This window comes from Cuculus canorus, chromosome 3, assembly GCF_017976375.1.
Source record: "Cuculus canorus isolate bCucCan1 chromosome 3, bCucCan1.pri, whole genome shotgun sequence".
NCBI lineage: Eukaryota > Metazoa > Chordata > Aves > Cuculiformes > Cuculidae > Cuculus > Cuculus canorus.
In genome coordinates, this window is record NC_071403.1 from 84841457 (window position 1) to 84856361 (window position 14905).

At 36.8% G+C, this 14905-nt stretch overlaps 1 protein-coding gene across 3 annotated transcripts in view; it reads left to right on the plus strand.

The window, feature by feature from the left end:
* Nucleotides 1-14581, plus strand: part of PPP3R1 (protein phosphatase 3 regulatory subunit B, alpha) — a 38514-nt gene extending 23933 nt beyond the window's left edge. For 2 of the 3 annotated variants that reach the window (XM_054064038.1, XM_054064040.1), the window contains 4 exons: nt 6787-6963; nt 9309-9368; nt 10019-10203; nt 12409-14581. In XM_054064038.1, the coding sequence (XP_053920013.1) occupies nt 6787-6963; nt 9309-9368; nt 10019-10203; nt 12409-12456 (470 nt within the window). In that variant the 3' untranslated portion in view covers nt 12457-14581. Of the gene's footprint in view, nt 1-5142; nt 6593-6786; nt 6964-9308; nt 9369-10018; nt 10204-12408 lie in introns of those variants that run through there. The other variant, XM_054064039.1, reaches the window with a different exon arrangement.
* Nucleotides 14582-14905: the final 324 nt, after the last annotated feature.

Sequence of the window (14905 nt, forward strand, 5' to 3'; positions counted from 1 at the left end):
GTGAATATTTGATGTCAGCCAGGCTATGCCAAATTATACATTAGAAAATTTTGTCATAGCAAAAAGCTGAGAAGAAAACTTAGAATATAAAATGCTGCTTATTTTACTACAGTATTCGATAGTAGAAAATAATCTATCTTATAGTATTTTATAGTATAAGCAATATTTTATAGTATGTTTTGGTTTTAGGACAAGGAGACTAGAATATCTTCTCTAACTTAGGACATTGTAATTGACGTATCTGAAGTCATGAAAAGGATTAGGCCAGCTGTGTGTAAGCATATACAAGACAAGTGGTTGAATGTGTTTTCAAGGGCGTCATCTTTTTGAAATCTGATCTCTTAAGACTGAAATGGCGATCTTGGTTGCTACTCTGAAACATTATATTGGTGAATCAGACAAGACTGTGGATAGAGGTGAGAGCTTTTACTGAAGGTCTGTTTTATTTTGAGATCTCTGCAATTCATTCTTATGGACATTTAACTCAGAAACATTTTAAGTGAATTTCAGAACATGTTTTATAAGAAAAAATATTTTTGTAAATACCTTAGCAATTTCTTTCTTATAATGATCTCATATCTGAAAAATATGTGGAAACTGGACTGTGTGACCACACTCTGGTCTGTGTTTTTAGTTATAATATTGAGCCAATATTTCAAAGAGGATCTGGAAAGCCATCCTTTTTAAATACAGGTTTAAATACACTGAATGTAGTGGATTTCAGAGATCTGTATTTTTAAGGCATTCTTTACTTCTGACTATCATATTAATAGGAAGATAGCAGTGTACCTTTACATTGACTAGAAAAAAATCTCATTAGAAGATTTTTTTTAATTTACTTTTTTCAACATATATAGAGCACGTTGCACTCCAGAAATTTGCTTTTAATGAGACTTTTTGAGTTGCCACTTCTGTGTTTTTTATACTATCTGAGCATCAGTTCTGTGAATAACAGCTTGAAACAAAGTTTTTTAAAACATAGTGTACAATTCTGAGTTGTTGTCTTGGAGGAAAGGAATGGAGGATTCAGTGGTATGTATCAACGTAAAGTGTGTCCAACTGGAAGATGAAAATCTGTCGGAGTTACACAGAACATTTGCATGTGGTTTCTTGGAAGCATGGAGTCCCTGTGTTTTAACCCAATTCATCCATTTCTTAGATGTATGCAAATGAATTCAAGATATGAAGCGGGTATTGTTGGCTCTAGAATTTTAATACTTGGATGGAAGAGGAATCTTTTGAAAACAGTGATAATTCTTCAACAAGAAAACCTTAATACTGAACTGCTTGGAAGAAACCCACCCTGTTACGTTAGTTACAAGGAGAATGCAATTTGAAATGGATTATATAATAAGCATAAATCTGAGTGCTTTAAAACAGTGAATAATTTGATGTTTCTACAGGGCTACCAGCAAAGCCTTTTAAAGAAAAACATATAGCAGTTATTATTTCCAACCAGTTAGTATATTTGTAAGCTCAGGCAGCAGTGCCAAACTGACGGGATGCTTTCTGATTCTGTGGAAAAGCATAGGGTGCAGAGAGCCTCGTGTCAGCTGGTCAGCAAAGCACAAAAAAGGCTAACTTGAGTTTGAGGTTAGAGGAATGCTCGCTGTGGCTGGAGTTCAAGGAAGTTCAGACCACTGTGATGAGTCACAGGCGAAGTCTGCCTCAAATGATGTAAACAAAGCTTGATCCTCCTTATTTTGCTGGGTGATGTTACCACCCTGTTTACACTATTGCGGGCTTGGACCTCCTTTGGATTTCCTCGCGTTTTCGTCTGTGTCTTGGTCTTCAGAGTTCAAGACTTGTAAAATTCTGTCTGCTACTGCCACCATCAGTCCTTCTGGCTTAGAAACCTTCACTGTGTCTGAATCATCTTGTTCCTTGCATTTTTGGTATAGCTTCGGGATGTTTGTGTGGGTACTTGGTTGCCTATAAGGAGCCATCAGAGATGAAAGAAAGTAATGTTTTGCTCAGGCTCTGATAAATTAATTTCAGTACCCTGTTCTTCTGTGCCGCTTCGTGAGATGTTAAGCAAGACAGTCTGTTGTATATGTGCAACTGTAGAGGAAATCTGAACAAAAAATGAATAAGATAATTTTTAAATTTGCTGTTACACATAAACGTTTGCTGTTTTCCTTTGAAAATTCAAACCAAGTCAAATGAAATAAGAAAAACTCAAGCCCCAGAAAACCTACATATTTTTTTAGATTAAGTCCAGCCCAGGCAGAGAGAGTCAGCAGATATGATGACTGTGAATTAAAGGAAGAAAGAATAGACAAAAACTATGCAAGTTTAAAATAGGGCTGATGCTGTAATGCATTCATACTTTCTTTTATATTCTTATTTTATTTTTAAAGCTATTTTCTGAAGATATTACTGAAATATTCCTTTTAAAAACATGTTTAACCTTTTTTAAATTTCAACCTATAGAAAGGACTTTAAAGGTCGGCAAGGTGCTTGTTATATGTTTAAGGAAAAACAGTGGAATTGTTATGGTAAGAAGTTCTCATACAGGTAGTTATGAAACGCTGACCTGCAGATGTTTTTATCCTTCTTTGCTCAATATGACCAGAGCCTTTTGTGCTCATGAACTATTAAAGAAAATCTTCCCATTTCCTTAATGACTTTTAATTTTTCATTATTTTCTCCTCCAAGTACTATCCACTGCCAGAAACAAAGTGTTGGATGGGCTTGATATTTGATCATTTTTTGGAAGAGATACTTATTTCTTCAGTGCTTTTCTTTGACTTGTTTTTTTCCCCCCCAAATGTCAAACTCCTCTCAGCTCCCTAATGCAGGCAAACCTTTTGCATTAATGTTTTAGGGTTAGGAATGGGAAACTTCTAATGCCCATTTCTAGTAAAACTGCGACTCAGCATCTGTGCCTGCACTCTTCATCGCAGCTGAACTGGAATTGACAATACGTGCTATGAAATTGGATGTCTGTATGTTTGGAGAAAGAGTAATATTTTTTTAAGTATGAAGGCTCTTCGGTTTCATAATTTAGGTGGTTGTTGCTTTGCTGCAGTTCAGCAAAACGCAAACATTCTTGAGAAATACTCTTGCGTGCTTCTCAAACCTCTTCCTTTTCTTATCATCTGATTCCTGTCTCTATCATCTACAATCTTGAAAAGAAAAAAATAAATTGGTGCTTTACTTTTTCTTAAGCATTGCTGCTTTATAAGTTAAAGTATCTGTCTGAATGCGATGTAGGGCTTAACTGAAGAATGGACCTTATGTCCAGCAGCTGTATTTTCGGTGTAGTATCACTTGTTAACATTGTGTGTGGTGGATCAGTCTCTAAATGTCCCAGCAAAATATTTTTTTTGAATGCCTATTGGTAAGTCCTGCTAAAAGGTAGAGATAGATGAGCTTGAGGTAGAACACTCTTCTAGCGAGTCTGCTTTCTTTGTACCTCTTGTGTGGAAGGTCTTATCTCTCTACTGGAGCAGGCTAGTGGGATGGAAGAGCTGATGTTGTCCCTTATGTGCCAGCTGTAGTAATTGAAAATTATGTAGAGGCATTTGATTTGTATACATGGTGATTGGCTCCCTTCTATAGTAGAAAGCTGACAGAACTCTGGGTTTCACTTAACAGTCTTTGCTCCTTTGTCTATGAGGAAAACCACTGTGGACTACAGCTCCTAAACCAGGAAATGGACTTTGCTTAATGGTGCTTTGGGGTTCTGAGCCTATGATGCTCTCTGACTGGTTGTCATTGTTCCTGGCTCAGACATCTGTTGGTTCACATCCTGATTTGTGAAAATTTCACTGCTGTGATTTGATACTTTGGGTTTTCTTAAGTGTAAATCAGAAGTGTTTCAAAAATCACAATTCATTAAATCTAGTGAGTCTTCTCAAGTGAGAAGAGATCCAGCTATGTTAATGCTATAGTTTTTCTCCATTGTGATTTTATGAAATCACAGAACTATGAAGTATTTCAAGTTACGAGGCTTTAATATCTCGATTTTAGTCAGTGCCAGTGTTTCTATTAATACTGGAAGTAAAATCCCACTGATCTGGTAAAGGGATGAAGGTGCTTTATGTACACTAGAAACAATACTCTCAATTCGCTGCTGAGTTGTTTTAAAGTGAAATTATTTTTTTTGAAGAAAAATAAATAATACATGTACCTTTTTATTGTTTTTTGGGGTTTTTTTTCTGTAGGAAGTAGTGGTAATGTAAGCCTCACAGAATGTATTTCAAGGTTTCCCAGCATGAGATCTAGATGCAATTGCAAGCTTCTGATTTCAAAAATGGAACATTTGTCAGGGATTTGTCTTAATAAAATAATAGCCAGTTACTTGAAAGATGTTTTCTGAGACCAGGTTAGGAAGTAGGAGAGCTGTGGTTGGACCAGGACATCATTTTAAACGTGGCTAATAAGAGAGAGACGGATGTCATGGCTGGACAAGTCCTTACATACATTATTGCAATAAAGATATAATTTGTGTCTGTGCACACATTTGTTTTACGTTGAAAGATGTGTTTCAATATGTAGTGCGACAAGCCACACTTAATGATTTTGTGCTTCTTCAAATGCTAATGCTGTGAGGATTGTTTTAGGATATCACCTCTTTCCATGCGAGTTGCAAGTCTGGAGTAGAGCTTGCAGTAGAAATGAGATTCCCAGGTAGACAGCTTGCCCAAGTGCTGGCTTTGCATTAAACTGCAGTGGGTCCAATAACATTAGGGTGGCAGGGCAGATAGTAGTGCCTACTATTTCAAAGATTGACTGACTCCGTTCACAGTTTTAAGGAAAATGGAAACCAAGAAGTTTCTGTGGACAGAAACAAGAGTTGGCAAATACCTTTAGTATTTCATGAGAAGCAGCATTTTGTACTGGTAGAATTCATAAGGAACTATAGGGGCTAATTGCCAGTGCACCTCTGCTTTACTGTTTGCTTGTAATAGGCATTTTTTAGTCTCATGGTTAAGGTCTTTGAATAGCTGGCCATATGGTGATACAGCTCCTTTTGTGTGATCCAGAGAGGTTTCTCTGTAGCTGTGCCAACAGTAATGTGCTCTTGATGCTGTAGTGTTATGTTGTGCTGTTAAGGCCACACGTACCGTGTTCTAGGCTTCCACATAAACTGGTGGAAAAAGGGATATGGTTTTATTGCAGTCGAGAGCCTAATTAATTGAAATGCCAAATTGCATACTGGAAGCTGAGGAAACTACTTTAAGCCTCTGCAAGTGCTGTTTAGCCTTATTTTACAGCCCCAGAGGCAGAATTGGATCTGTCGCTTGCTGGCATGGCAAAGGAAAGATTGTTTTGGGAGCATAGACCCTTTTTTGCCCTCTGCCTCTGTAGTTGCAAGCAGTTGCTAAGACTGACTAACTGCAGAATGTCAGAATTCACTATCCAGGCAAAATAAGCCTTGACAGAAAATCATCTTGTGCTTCTGGACTTCTGGCATACTCTCTCCATTTCATTCCTTAATACCACGGTTGTGTGTATCTCTGGATTTGTCTGGCTGTTTTTTCAGATGAAGATATCAAGAAATATAAGTGCAAGTTTTACTGCTTTGGTAGAGGATCAGGTCTCTGAATCGGCTACTATTTCAAACATAAAGCTCTGCATTTTGGCTGACCTTACCTATTGGAAAGACTAAGTGCTTTTTGGTTTTATGCTGCGCTTTTACAAATGCCTGTGATGTAAAGTGGATCAGGTGGTATGCCTGTGCCTTGTAAAAGTCAAGAAACAATTTCTTTCACTATTGGAGCAAACACTAAATTCTTATGTTGAGGAGGTAGTTCATATTAGGAAAGAAATTGGTCTGGGGAGCTCGAAAGCTTCAGGTTCTGTAAGTTATGCGTTTGTGATTTGCTCTTTGCTGGCCACTTTCTAGGACTTCCTCCTTTGTCCCCAAACACGATGAGCAATTTGTGAACTAACTTTTATTTTTAAATCAAGCTGCTGATAGGGAATTTTCAGGTTGTTGCAGGGAACGTTTTTCAAGCTTTTCAGCAGTAACAGAATACAAGATTTTTTAGTGGTGCTTATGGATTTACAGATTTAGTCTATCCCTGGCAAAAGCAGAGGTGTGAAGTAGGGTACTAGATATATGCTTTAATTGAGATTATCTTTAAAGTTGAAGAGGAAGAGGTACTGCTGCAGAACCTGCATCTGCTTTAATTTCTGAGACAACGAAGAGATGTACGCAGGTCGTGGCCACAGATATGTCTGTTTGAGATGAGAGGAAGAACAATGATTTTAAGTCTCTAGGTGATGTTTTGGGTGGGTGAGTGATAACTGGTCGACGGTCGGATGTGTTAACCTGCTTAACTTGACATGAATGCCAGGAAATCTCACGTGTTTGGTGTGCTGAAGAAGCACTAGTTTTGCCAGTATGTTTACTAACATAATTGTCTTTCTAACTTATTATGCTAGTCTAGTGTAAACATAACGCCAGCTTCTTCAAAGAAACCTCAGTCTCTTCTAATTTCTTCATACCTGATATTTCTAAGAGATGCCTGACTTAAGAACCGGCTAAGCATCCTCAATCCTTAAAGATGTTGTGTCAGCATATGGTATTCAGTGAGTCACAAGGCTAACTGTATTATGGCTGGTGTGGGGAGGAAAAAAGGTAAGGTTTATTTAAAATAAAATTAAAAGGCTTGTGTTTGTCTTGAATTTGATGTTATCTTTATAAGCTTCCATGAGAGTGTTTAATAGTTACAATGAAGTAGGAGAAATTCTGGTAGGAAAGCAGTGAAGAAATATGCGTTGTGTTTAACTGGCAAGAGGTTTACTGAAGCATTTTTACTGTTTTTCTTTCAGTTGATGCTGATGAGATAAAACGACTAGGAAAGAGATTTAAGAAGCTTGATTTGGACAACTCTGGCTCTTTGAGTGTGGAAGAGTTCATGTCTTTACCTGAATTGCAACAGAATCCATTAGTACAGCGAGTAATAGATATATTTGACACAGACGGAAATGGAGAAGTAGACTTCAAAGGTAAGACTTAGTGCTTTGTGACAGGTGATGGCTTTGTATCAGAATTCCTGGAGCTTTGGAATACAAATTTTGCTTCAGCTGAGAAGGCGAGAAGAAAACTGAGGGGAGAAGAAAACTTTTTTATCAACATAAGGTGCTAATTCCTAGTGAAAGTGAATACCACTAAGAGTTTCTCTGGTGCATGAGGGGAATGCACTCCTGAATTAAATGCTTAAGAGTAGATTGTTTAGTGATAGCTTTCCAGGTCATACTGATTTAGGACCGCTCATTAAGTATCTCTTAAAGTACAGTAATTCAGACTCTTAATTGTTGTGCTTTCTGAAGTATATTCTTAGGCTGAGAGACTATGAAAAAAGTGGGTAGAGTGTGTAAGTTGTACTTAGTCATGTGTTGCTATGAGATCTCTTTTGGAGTGTTTTTAGTTCAGAACTGTGAACGTGCTCCAAAATTTTATGTTGATATTTCCTTTACAAGGTTCTTATTTGTGATCTTAGGTAGACGATTCAAATGAAAACCAAAAGTTTTGATTTAGTATGTTCTTCCTAAATTTCAGGCTTATTTTAAATATTCATGATTTTTAATCTGCTGGCCCTTTTAAAAATTCTTTATTACTACTTTAACATAAAGTAGTGGCTGACCCTTAGATGTGATACTGTCTAACTTCTGTTCAAGGTAATACTTATCTATTATTGCTCATGACTAGAAAAGGTTAATCGGATATTCTTGAGGGATTCTTTTAGTTGGAGGAAGTTATTGAATCTCATTTATATTGGCAGGCAGACATTTTCAATAAAATGTTAACTTACAAAAGCTGCTAACTTATACAGAAGCCTTTAAATTTCTATAGGGAGAATCGCAGTGGAACTGGAATGTTGCATTTTTGAGACTTCCTTAGTGTCTGTTTTCAAAGCACTAAATTTTTTATGTAACTGTCCAAAACTCCCTTGTGAAAAATAGGCAGTGATGAAAGATGATGGTATATTGTATTTGACATTGAGCTGTGATTAATATAATTACTGAGAGCTGTTCCTCTTGGGTGGGAACAGGAAGCTGTCAAAATCAATTTTCCATAGTAAAATTATGCTGCTGCAATAAATGGCAATTAATTATGTTGTTGTCATCTGGCCAAACTTGATTAATTTAATTTCTTTATTTCAGTCTTGGAGGGAAGCTCAAAGGAAAGGTTTTTAACTGAAAGAGAACAAGTTTAGATTGGCTATAAGGAAGACTTTTTTTTTTTTTGTGGTGAGGGTGGGGAGGCACCGGAATGGATTTCCCAGGGAAGTTGTGGATGTCCCATCTCTGGAGGTGTTCAAGGCCAGATTGGATGAAACTTGGAGCAACCTGATCCAGTGGGAGGTGTCCTTGCCCATGCAGTGGGTTAGACTTGGGTGGTCTTTAAACCCTTCCAAGGCGGACCATTCTGTGATTCTATGAAAATTACTAGTGCGAGGAAACTTGAATTCTTTCGTTGAAAGACATTTTTTAGATTAATATGTAAGCATAATTGTAAAAACAAAAATAATCAAGTTATCTGTCAAGCATGTTGTTAATAAATGATATAGGGAGTATTGATTTAATTTCATAAAACTTGTTTAAACGGTTGTAGGCCTTTCAACCTGTATTGCTGTACCTCCATATCACTTCTACACTAATTAAACTTCCAGTTCTGCACTGTTGTCATTTTAGCCACCCAGAGCTCTAGGCAGTCTAGTTAAAGGATTACATCCAGAAACATCACTTGCCAGGGTGTTTTATTTTTTTGGCAACTCAAGAGTTTGCTTGTGTTATCATGGCTTCTTTGTTAAACTTTGAAAATATGTTAAATTTTCTTTTTACCCTTATAGATTACATTTTTCCTTTATGGCTTCCAATAAAATTTTCTTTTTACCCTGTTTCTTATAGAAAATTATTTTTATTGGAGGGTGGGAAAGGGGAGGAGACTTTATTTTAGAGCAATTTTCAGTTTCATGTAATTCCTGGTTCAAGTTGAGAAACCAATCATGAGAGGAGCTGTATTGATTAGAATCTTCACTGGAGAGGCTTTAGTAGAGATGTTGATGGAGTTTTAGACCAGATTCTGTTCACAATTTAGTTCAGAATTACTTAATGGCGTGAACAATTCTGTCCAGTGAGCACAGGGCTGGATTTGAAATACTTCCCACTAATGATCATTACAGTATCGAAGTATACAGTCACTTAATTGTCACAAGGTAGACAGTATTTTAAAGACTTTACACTAATTTAGATTATTTTTACAGTTTCTGAAGACTTCTAAATGTTGATTTCCATGGTTTATTAAAAAAACGCACATTTTTTGTACATGTTTTTCTTGTGTTCTATAGAATTTATAGAAGGAGTCTCCCAGTTCAGTGTCAAAGGAGACAAGGAACAGAAGTTGAGGTGTAAGTATTTTGATTTTCCTTAACAAAAAGGTTTTGATACTGGAAAGTACACTGACTCTGTGCAAAAAACTTACAATCCACGTTTATGATTTCCCATTTTTAAAAAAAAAATTGGATTTGCTGTTTTCTCCACGTTTAACAGTGCAGTAGAACAACACGAAATTCCTGTTTGAGAATTGCATCTTAGGAACACTGAAGGTGGGGAGGGATAGGTTCGGTCATGGATGTAGCTCTCAGTAACTAAGATGTAATTATAATCAGGAAAGAAATCTGCTCTGCTGGAAGTGTTTAAAAATAAATTCACTCTTAATAACAAATTGTTTGCAGCGAATTAAGTTGTAATTTTTTCCGCTTGTAAATGAACTGCTACCTGGGTGCTTATTTTCTGATGGTGAAGTTTTTCTAGAGTTCTTTTACTGCTGATGCTAAACTAATTTCAGTCGACGTTTCTAAAGTGAGTTTATTCTTTTAAATACCTTAGTAGCACCGTTTATTGTATTGTTTCTGATGCCACTTGTTTTTCTTTGCTCAGTTTGTACAGGATTGTGTTGCTGCTTATTGTTAATACAGAGCACACGATTGTGTATTGCTCTTCCCCAACAACATTTGTTACTGAAAGTTTTACATATATATATGTTTTACTTCTGCAGTTGCTTTTCGCATCTATGATATGGACAAAGATGGTTACATCTCGAATGGAGAGCTCTTCCAGGTTCTGAAGATGATGGTTGGGAACAATCTCAAAGACACTCAGTTACAGCAAATTGTAGATAAAACCATAATTAATGCAGATAAGGATGGTGATGGAAGAATATCTTTTGAAGAATTCTGTGCTGTAAGTAACCTCTAAAGAAAACTTTGATCATTTGGAATTTTAAAAAAGGGAGGGAAAACCCACTAAACAGTATGAAGGGTAAGAGCGTAAAGCAGTGTGTCTTCTGACCTGGCAACAGCCACCCTTTGACACAGCTTTATTATGGATTACATTTTTCCTTTATGGCTTCCAATAGAATATCCTGCTTTATGACATAATAAGCAAGTCATGAATCGGTTCATTTGGGATGCAGACTTTTCCATTGAATCTAGCATTCCTGAAGAAGATTGCTTCATTCAGAGTACACCAACTTTTACCAACAGATTTCTATGCCATTTTATGGCATACTAAACACAAGACCAGTCTTGACTATTTATGTAGACAAAAATGCTAGCCTGACATGAAGACGTATGTTGGGATTGCAGTCTCTATGCTGATAGCAAATAGCAGCTTTAAAGATGAGTTGCTAGTGACCGGCTTTTCATAGGAGACTGCTTCTGAGTTTCAGCAGTTGTCATTAAAAAAAGAAACAGCACAGTTTTAAATGTCTCTCGCTTCTTAATAGAATACACTGAGTGAAAATATGGAAGCATGGGGTGCAGGAATGTGCAGTCGGCCAAGGAGGGGAGAAATTGCTTCAAGAAGTGTCACTGTTGCGGTGGTGCATAGAGGAAGGGGAGAGGTGTGTTCCAGAGGTGAACTTCAGGTTAATCTCCCAGTCTCTATACTAGGTGTCTGCACCAAGTCACCCTTCAGAAAGATTTATCTTTGCAGGGCGTGGAGAGAGCCTGGGGAGATTATCACACTCTGTGGAACACAGGGATTTCACAAAGGATTTGTCAGTTACAGGGAGAGTAACCCCTCAAGTGCTGCTCTTGAAAAGGCACAAACAGTTGAAAGGTGCATTTTAAAAACTCTTTAGGTATTACTGAGGAGAATGCTTCAATCTTGCACTTGAGACTTGAAGTGGCTGACTTACACCCAGGTTGTACGTTTGTTTAATGAGTTGACAGCAAGTTTTAAATTCCTTCTCTTTTTAAAAAAAAGTAAATGACACATTGAAACATCTGAATATCACAATAATATTTGCACGTAAATTTTAAATGATGTACTAATGAACATGCATCTGGGTAGCACAGTTTGTGTCAACACACACTCAAGCGTTGCTTTTGTTTCCTGTTCTTGGAATTTACAGCTTCACTTCAAACAATTTGTTCATACTCACCATCAATGCAAGTTGTAAAAAAAAAAGTGGAAAAAAAAAAATCTGCCTTTCCCCAGACTATTAAAGCAAGAAGGTTCAATTGTCCGCCCGTTTGCTTTGTCGAGTTTAATTATTTTCATCATGTGGAAACACGTGGTCACCTACAAAGAACTAACTCTGAGTTGCATCTTGCAAATCCCTAGATTAGTGAGATCTCTGATCATTTCTTGCACTGGGCTGTCGTCTTCTAGCTTTCCATCAAATATGAATTTGCCTTTTCTTTTGTCTTTGGGCTTCACTCACACTTCCTGCCTTGGGCTACTGTTTGATTTACATCTTCCCTTCTTTTGATGTCTTCATTTTTTGTTGACCCCCTGACAAGACACCTTTCATTCCTACAATCTCTTCCCCTCATGTTCTTATGTTTTACCTTCTTTGAATTTTGTGCCATCTATCTACAGAACTTTTTTGTTTGCGTCATTTGGCAGTAATGTTTGGCCTTTGAATTTTATTTCCATGTTATAAAAAGTTCCTTTGACATGGCACCTTTCCATTTCTTTTCTCTTCTCTGTCCATGAGTCACACACTCTTCAACACTGGTAATTCTTTTCTTTGTGTGTGTGGTTTTGTCAGAAATCTTGCCACCTTTCCTAAGGCCCCTTGCTTCCCATGCAGAGTTTTACAGAGTGTTTTAGAAGTAACGTTAGCATTTCATTTAATATGCGGAAACATCATACAAGGTCAGAATACAAGATGAGGGGAGGAAAAAGCCAAAATGGTGTCATTTACCCTGTTTTTCAGGCCCTTGAGTGTGTAAATTGTACTCATGTAATTACCTTGGTTCATACATAATTCATTCACGTATCTTGCAGTACTTCTGAAATGTAGATTGGTTTGGAGAGGCCAGGGAAGTGCTGCAGTTACGATTGACCTGAATGCATGCATCTTCTGAACAAAGAATGTTCTTTGTACCTTGATAAATTTCCATTCTTATTGTTTGTGAACACTTGTTTTTCTACCAGGTTGTAGGAGGCCTAGATATCCACAAAAAGATGGTCGTAGACGTGTGACTCTGTAGGGCACCACCCAACACTTTTGCTTTCTTCTCCATCTCTGAAGATCTGCTCAAGACGTCCAGCAATGCTCTCTGTGTATTTAAATGGAAGTATTTTTCTCTGTGAAGCCACATTTTCCAACATGAGCCTCATGAAGCCAACTAAGTGTTATTGAACTTTTATTCTCTCAATAACTCAGTGTAGCACTTTAAAGTCTGAAGGACAGCAAAGATGGAAAGAGCATATCAGTGTGGTGGAGAAAGGGAAGGGGTTGGCTTTTTAATTTATTTTTCTTCATCTTTTATAACAAGGAAATATCTATCTATATATATGTGTGTGTATTTATATATAGATATATATGTAGCTTTCTATATGTAGTAGCTAGGTGGGCTTTAATTTAATATACTTGATTCAGAAACAAAACTAGAGTACAAAGTGCCAAGCAGAATATTAACAGTTCAATGTATGGATATACATCCTTACTTTTATTTCACACAGTTTTATATATATAGTAGAAGAATGTAAAATTTTAACTGGGTGTTAGGTCAGCTCTTTTCCTTTCCTGTGACTGTTCAGATGTTTCTATATATTGACTGGCTGACAAAGCATTGCTTATTAATTCACCTTAAATACATTTTTTTGTAACACAGGAGACTAAGTTTATTTATACCTGTTAATATATTACCAGGGACTGTGTCTCTTTGCTAAATAACTTAGTATCAGTTCTACTTAGTACGAGAATATAGTTTAATGCTACTGCCAAGAACTAGCCCTCGTGTGCATCTAGTGACTGCGGAATGCTTTGATGGCCGCTAGATTTCATCACCTAGGAACTGGGAGCAGTTAACAGCTGTCCTGAAGTTAAGGCAAATCTGCTGTTCTGGATTTGTTTTAGATACAGCTGCTTAAGGTGTTAAACGCATTCATGATTTTCTCTTGTGCTTAGCTTAATGAAACTAGGATTGACATAACTGTGCAGGATTCCCATCTACTTATTTTATACCGTTACTTAGATTATTAAATATTCTTGTCATTTAAATTCTATTGTTTCAACCATGATAGTTTCCCCTCTGCATTTAAAAAATACTACAGGTAGCTTAAATAACTGGTAATATTTTATATATATATATGTATATAGGATTCATACAGGGGGAAAAATCTTGTTAACCTATGCCATAGAGGAGGAAAACTTCACACTATCTAAATTTATACCTCTTGCAGTTCTCCAGTCCTTTGCCTGGAGGATTTTTTTTTCTTTTCTAGATTTGTCCATATCATAATTTGTAATGGATGGTAACTTGATACATTTGTGTGATATAAAAGTAGCGAGCCCTGTTTTACAACTTTATATCATCCCTTCCCTTTTCTGCAATGGTACTATTGGCTGGAAGAAAAACATTTGCTAGATTTTTTAGGACAGTACATCTTTCCTGTATAGTAGTTTTTCTATTACCAAAATTGTTTTATAATCAGCAGTGGAAAGTGCAGGTTGTCTGAACCAACTTCAGTCGAGCACCTGTCTGCCATAGCTGTTCCTTCAACTGAGTGCTGCACATCATGGGCTCTGTCTGTGAGAGAGAAATCCAGGTGCTTGGTGTCCTTGCATGACATGAAGTTTTGCATGTAGATCGATTTGAAATGTTCCTCTTGTTTACATAATTTGCATAATTTAAAAGATAATGTTGCCAAACTTTGGTAAATGTTAATGTTCAAAACAAAAATCTCCACTACATGTAACTTTTCTTCCTCTGGATCAGTACGTGGCTTATAATCCCAGCCAGTGGTTGTATCTGTTCCAGTGTCAACTGCCATGTGCTCTGCTTCAAGGGGGAACTAGTCTTTTGTGAATTTTTTGTACATAAGTATTTGTTACAAACATTTTAGCAAATGCTTTCGATTTCTCTTACTTGCTTGTGCATATCTTGGCTGGCATTATAGAAATTAGTGCTAATGTTATTTCCTTAGGGGGACTGGAAAGGGAGGGATGAGGTTGTTTTTTGTTTTTTTTTTTTTAGTTTGTGTGGGGAAAAATGATTTATGTTGAATGTTTAGTTTTTTCCTCTGCATGCTACATCATATGTTGTGGGAACTATAAGAACCTTCATACTATATGAATACAAAATAAACTATTTGAACCTTGGCTGTGGTGCCTTAGTACTTATCTGGACCTTTCCCATTCGATTTAAGGCAGCTCTTCACCCTGCTTTAAAGAGAAGTTGCTCTTCATAGTGTTTGTCCCCTCTTTTGATTATAAAAATGTATTGAAAAGCTCTACAGGGTCCAGAGAGTCCCCTGAGTATATCCAGGCTTCATTTCAGTGTTTCAGGATGGACTACTTGGGTATTTGTCTTTCTTAAAGGCACATCTAGTTCTCTCTGTTAAATGTTGCAGATGGGTAAAATACCTTGTTTAAATTCTGCTGAATTCAGAATAGTGGAAGGTGGTTTGAAAAAGAACAAAACCT